The sequence below is a fragment of the Simochromis diagramma genome, unplaced genomic scaffold (genome assembly GCF_900408965.1).
Source record: "Simochromis diagramma unplaced genomic scaffold, fSimDia1.1 OVJJ01000293.1, whole genome shotgun sequence".
Taxonomy (NCBI): Eukaryota; Metazoa; Chordata; class Actinopteri; order Cichliformes; family Cichlidae; genus Simochromis; species Simochromis diagramma.
In genome coordinates this window covers 11,271,930-11,278,033 of record NW_024386801.1, presented here as the reverse complement: position 1 = coordinate 11,278,033, position 6,104 = coordinate 11,271,930, and the positions used below count along the sequence as shown (strand labels likewise).

At 37.3% G+C, this 6,104-nt stretch overlaps 1 protein-coding gene across 1 annotated transcript; it reads left to right on the top strand.

The window, feature by feature from the left end:
* The first annotated feature begins 354 nt into the window (after positions 1 to 354).
* Positions 355 to 4,298, top strand: si:dkeyp-73b11.8 (BPTI/Kunitz domain-containing protein). The gene is made up of 6 exons (XM_040025786.1): positions 355 to 751; positions 1,725 to 1,916; positions 2,370 to 2,546; positions 2,689 to 2,733; positions 2,882 to 2,960; positions 3,063 to 4,298. Exons 1-6 carry the CDS (start codon positions 685 to 687, stop codon positions 3,145 to 3,147), a joined length of 645 nt encoding a protein of 214 aa, XP_039881720.1. The 5' UTR covers positions 355 to 684; the 3' UTR covers positions 3,148 to 4,298.
* The last annotated feature ends 1,806 nt before the right edge of the window (positions 4,299 to 6,104 follow it).

Below are 6,104 nucleotides of genomic sequence, written 5' to 3'. Positions count from 1 at the left end.
TTATAGATATGCTTTCACCCCTCTGCAGTCTCTAATCTCGTTGCAGTGGCAGTGCAGGGTCTTCCGGTGTTGCTTGGGATGAATTGCTAATAGACTGCACATAGTGAGGTTTGGATAAACTGACTCTGGCTGACTTTGGAGAGCTCAGGCAGCTATTTTAGCTAATTTATTTATTATGTAATTTCAAATAAAACCTCTTATTTATGAAACTCTGGTGTTGGTCTCCATATTTATGTTGCCTTTGAGTCAGGTTGTAACAATATATATAAAAACTGGTTTCTTGAAGCTTTTAGCCTTTCTTATACTTTTGGATGCTCAGTTTGAAATTCAGAAGGTCATCTTGACCATATCTTCATATCCAAATCCATGAAGTTACAGCAATGCGATACTTCTGTTAGCAAGCAGTTGAACAGCTGTACCTGAAAAAGGGTCGGTGAGTGTATATGTGTATGTTTCTGCTGTGTTGTACGTGATTACAATAACACAAAATAGGAGTAGCAATAACTGTTTTTAACTTCTTCAATACAGTAAAGGTAATAAAGCACTATGACTACCCTTTGTTTCGATTAAAGATGTCCCCATTAGAGAAACTCTGGTCCAAAGGTCAGTTATGACCACCCACTCCCACTGTAGTTTATAACCTTCTCTCACTCAGTGAAAGACAGCACAAAGGCAAGCAGCAAGATGACGGGCCTTCTGGTGTTGGGGATTGTGTTCTCAGCCTTCCAAATCGGCTATTCCAACATTCCAGGTATATAAAACTTTTTTTTCTTCTTTAACTTGCTAAACAAAAAGAATAGCCGAGCGCTTTTTTATACGTGAGGTTTACTTTTCATTATCAACCAGGCTTTCAGCTCACTGAGCTCATCTTTAGTGAAAAATCACAAAGACTGGAGACTTGTGTTGCTGGGTTTTTTTTTGTTTAGTTTTTTAATATGTACATGATTGGTGACCAAAACTGAATCAAATAGATAAGCTTCACCTTCAGTCCTTTCAGCCCAACATGGCGATTCTGTTATCAGTTTTTCTGAGATGAGTGGATGAACTGCACCACGCACTGGTGCAGTGTGTGGAATCACATAGAGTGTTGCTTAGACCTATTTTAATCAGTTCAATAGGAAAAAAAATGTTTCTATTTATTTTGCAAGTCTAACGAGACATAAGTCATGTAGCGACTTCCAACTGATGCCAACAATGACTGTTTTCACTCTGGCTGTTTACCATACTGTAAATGTTATTTACATATTCTTCACGACTGCACAAAGCACTGAGATCATGTTTGTCTGAGCCTGACCGTTGTGGACATGCTGAGCTAAAACGACATTAACGCACAACTTCATCTCACTGCACCACAGAGTAATAGAATAGGAAAGGGTGCAACTTTTCAGCACCCAGAAGGTAATAGCAGGTTAAATTAATGGATATTTAATTGAATTAAAGTTTAACTATGTTTATAAAAAGTTTGAAACCACTTCCTTACTGTGAAACCTGTGAAGGGCGGGAGAGCTGAAAATGTGCCATAAATGATACTTTTTATTGCCATCATAAAAACAGGGAGTTGGTCTCTGCTGATGAGGTTAGTTAAACATTAGCTACATTTCTGTTTGAACATTATATTTTAGAGTATACTATATTATGTGTATTATTTGAAAACCAAAACATCCACTCAAATTTTTTTTTGCATATAAAATGTTTCTTACATTATGTTCTTTCTCATCCAACAGAATTCTGTCGACTACCTGTTGATGCGGGTCAGGGAACAAGCTTCAACTTTGCTGTGTATTATGATGTCAGCAAAGATCAGTGCAGTCCTTTCCTGTACAACGGTGAAGGAGGAAATGCTAACCGTTTCCAAAATGAAAGAGAGTGCTTGAGAAACTGTTCAGTCAATGCAGAAGATGTCTACCCTATGGATGGTAAGAATCATTTTGAATAAATCGTTTTCTAACCACTTACTACTTAATATGCAAAATCCAATCCAAACACACACAAAACATCTTCTGAAGAACTTGGGAACATAAACTAGCCCTGGCCTAGGCCAGACAACTCCTTCAGTGTAACTGACTGAGAGAGAAACTGACAGAAGAAAAAAGAAAAATGATCATTGTGTCGCATATTATCAGCACAAAAACCTTTTTTACCAGTTTTGTCCACATGCAATTTCTTTAAGTCCTAAGCAGCTGTAGGAAGGACAGGGGCTATTGAGTATTTGCAATGCGCCACCAAGTGGTGAAAGAGCACATCTTCCTAAAAATAAGTAAATCACTCGGGTGATTTGCCTTACAGTTATAATTAATCAATCAATTAATTAGCAGCCATTGTTATGGATACTCTCAGTGATCAGTGACGATGATGTTTTCTCCCCACAGCTAGGAAAGCTTGCCACTTTAAAAAGATGGAAGGTACATGCAATGGAAAATATCTGAGGTACTACTATGACTCTGTTTATGACAAATGCAAAAGATTCCTTTGGACCGGATGCCTCGGGAATGGAAACCGATTTTTTGACGTTATCAGCTGCAACTCCACCTGTGCTGGCATCCATGGTGAGCACACACATCTCTCTTTTACTGTCACTGTTACATGTTAATATATCAATATGTTATTGAATATTAATTAATGAGTCAGTGTTAATTTAAAAAAACGCGCAGTACGATAACATGTTTTTTGTTTGTTTTTTGTTTGAAGATGATGGTAACGAGGCAGAGGAGGATGAGCCAGACACTCCAATCGGTCAGTAGACACACTTTAACCTTAAAGGACATAATGTGAGAAAAACAGATTGTTTTAACTATTATGAGTCAACTTCTCACTAGCTTTTTACTTAGCACCGTATCCATTTACACAAACCTTATTGTTAAACTGCCACCCTCTTTAACAGCGATCATCTGTGGAGTTTTGCTTGCACTCATCGTTGTTGCTATCATCGGAACGGTGGTTTTCCTAACGCTTAAGTCAAAGTAAGAACAATTTTGTTTGCCTTAAACGAAAAGAAAGATCATTCCCCACTGGTAATGGCAATTTTTCTACAATTACTTTAATACTCGTTTCACTTCCTCTAGGAAAAAGAAGAAGGGTGCTGGGAAAAGTAAAGAGCCCCAGGCTGACGCGCCTCTTCAGGCAGAGAGAGACATTGAAATGTCATAGAAAACTTCAAAGAGCAACATTTAGATTTTACCAGCTTGGTTTTGGGCAATAATCCGTCCACTAGTTTTGATTTCCTTATAATAGTCATTACATTATTGAAATATTGTGTTTTATTTCATTTCTATCTCTTAATTATTTTTTAAGCTTTGATCAATAGAATTAGTCATTGTTAAATGAATAGAAAATAGATTGTTGTAATAGTAGCAATAGTTAAATAATCAAAAAAAAAAAAAACCTGAAAGACTTGCATCAATAATTTGGGGTCATTAGAACCCAGGCAGTGTTTTACACAAGCATTCAAACATAGGCAGGAGACAGGAAACAAGTTCACATTCGTTTGTTGCTTGAAAGGCTGTTAGTAGTTTGAGCTCATAATATTTCACTGTTTCCAAAACTGCATCGACACCTAGGGATTTGATGAAAAAACGTCTGAAGTCTGAATGCACGTGCCAATTCAAAGCCCAGCACGTATATTTAGAACTGTTTTTTGTACAATGATGTCTTACGCACTCTCTGTGATTATGTTTTCTTACTCAGCATTCGTAACTCTTGCACAGGCAGTAATGATCTAAATATAAAAAACGCATTCCTTCCTATCTTCTCACATCTTCATATTCTTCATTTAGTATTGCTTTATTTTGTATTGTATTCAGGGTATAAAAAGTATTCACAGAACATGGAATGTTTGATTTTAATAAATGTGCTGGTAGAAATTGATCTTAATGTCTTTTTCTATTTTTTGTTAGTGAGGAGGGATAAATGTTCATAAAAGATTGGAAATATCCTGAGCGTTGTTTTACTTTACAGGGTGTTCTTCTTAAGGTGCTTTTGTACTGTTTGAGTTGGAGCAAAGTTGAAAAGTGATCAAATTCAACTGTAACATTGTCTGATTGATTCAATAAAATATGCTGTTTCTTTTATTTGGATGTTAATTTTTTTTCATTGTTAATTCCAGAAATACAGCTGGGATATATGCAGCTGCATTATTGGCTAGAATGTCCCATGCTGCAGAAGGTGACTTTTCTTTAAAAAAAAAAAAACATGGGTCCTTGTCCAATCTCGTCATCTGCACCTCCATGTGGCTAATTTTACAATTAGCTTTGGGCAAACAGGATAGAACTATTTGTAATCTGCAGAGAGGTAATCACAGATTTCGCAATATTGCATTGCAATCTTAAATCTTTTTCATTCATTGGTATTTCCTGACTTCCATGTGGGAATTATGCAAGTACACACATACAGTATCTGCTCTGGGCCTGATGCTGGCTGTAATGTGTACAGATGGACTTTGGTGTTTTCTTAACATCTAGGAGAGAGCTACACTACACTCACAGAATCAGGGGTTAGGGTAGATAATCAACATTCTTTTGCTTCATTTCCATGACTATGGTAGAAAAAATGCAGCACACTTTCAGAAAGCTATGTGGGGAGCAGGAGCTCATTTTTTTAAAAATCAGTAAACAACATGTGAGACCGCTACTTTATTAGGGTGAGAACAAGGGTGAAAATTACTATTCATCTGACCGCCCGCCTTTTGACTCGTGTGAAGAGACACCAACATATTACTCCGGTGATTGCTTCCCTTCATTGGCTTTCAGTGACTTTTAGAATTAAATGTAAAATCTTACTTTTGACTTATAAAGCGCTAAATGGCCACGCGCCAAACTATTTGTCTGACCTTTTAGAGTTTTGTACGCCCTCTAGAGCCCTTCGATCAAGTGATCATTTACATCTTACCTTACACAAGTCTAGGATGGTTCATAGAGGGGATCGGGCGCTTGTGGTTGTGGCGCCGAATATGTAGAACGATCTACCTCTCCACATTAGAAAGGCCTCAACTGTCACTTTTTAAAAATCCCATCTTAAAACATATTTTTTCACTTTGGCTTTCGATACTACATGAGAGTTACCAATTCTTTTTATCCTAATTTTCTTTTAATTTTCTTACCTGTTGTTGATGTTAATGTCACTGCTTAATTATTACTTTTTTTTTTTGGTCAACTCTGTGTTGTCATTAAATGTGCTTTATAAATAAATAAATGAAATCTGCTTCTTAAAGCAAACCTCTAATAAGAGAATCACATGCATGGTCAAGATGTCCTGCTGAAGTTCAAACCAAGTGTCAGAAGGGGAAACAATGTGATTTAAGCAACTTTGAATGTGGCATGGTTGTTGGTGCAAGACAGACTGCTCTGAGTATTTCAGAAACTACTGATCTACTGGAATTTTCCCACAGACCATCTCTAGGGTTTACAGAGGATGGCCTGAAAAAGAAAATTTATACAGTGGCAGTTCTCAGAGTGAAAATGCCTTGCTGATGTCAGAGGTCAGAGGAAAATGGTCAGGCTGCTTCGAGCGGATAGGAAAGCAACAGTAACTCAGATCTTAGTCGTTACAACTGAGATATCTACAAGCGCATCTCTGAATGTCGAACATTGAAGCAGATGTACTACGGCTGCAGACGACATCAAGTGCCACTGCTGACAGCTAAAGGTGGGAAAGAGAGACTTCATTAAAAAACTGGGACAACAGAAAAGTTGGAAAAATGTTGCTTTGTTTGATGAAACTTCTGCTGTAAAATTTGGAGGGCAGAGTCAGAATTTGGGGTAAACAACCCCAAAGCATGGATCTGTCAATGGACCAGAATCTGTGATGAATGTTCAATCTATGCCAAAAAGGGATTAAGGAAGCACTGAAGCCAAAATGGGGTCCAACCTGGTACTAGAAATGTGTAACTAATAATCTAGAAGTGAGTGCATGATAACTTTTAATAATGGGGTGAATGCGTTGGGACCTTTAAAGGTGAAGAAAGATGAACCCTGCATTACTGCTTATTACTTGACACCTTCTGCAAAGGGGACCAGTGTCAAGATCTAGTTTTTCTTTGTTATTTCACTTTATAATGTATTCATGTGGAGCATAGTCCTAAATAAGGTTGTGTTTAATGGAAGTGCTAA

Bases quoted from the DNA above. Each gene is read 5' to 3' on its own strand.
- si:dkeyp-73b11.8 (XM_040025786.1), top strand. From the start codon at position 685: ATGACGGGCCTTCTGGTGTTGGGGATTGTGTTCTCAGCCTTCCAAATC. The intron at 752-1,724 runs GTATATAAAACT...CTCATCCAACAG, and splicing joins CGGCTATTCCAACATTCCAG to AATTCTGTCGACTACCTGTT. The intron at 1,917-2,369 runs GTAAGAATCATT...TTCTCCCCACAG, and splicing joins AGATGTCTACCCTATGGATG to CTAGGAAAGCTTGCCACTTT.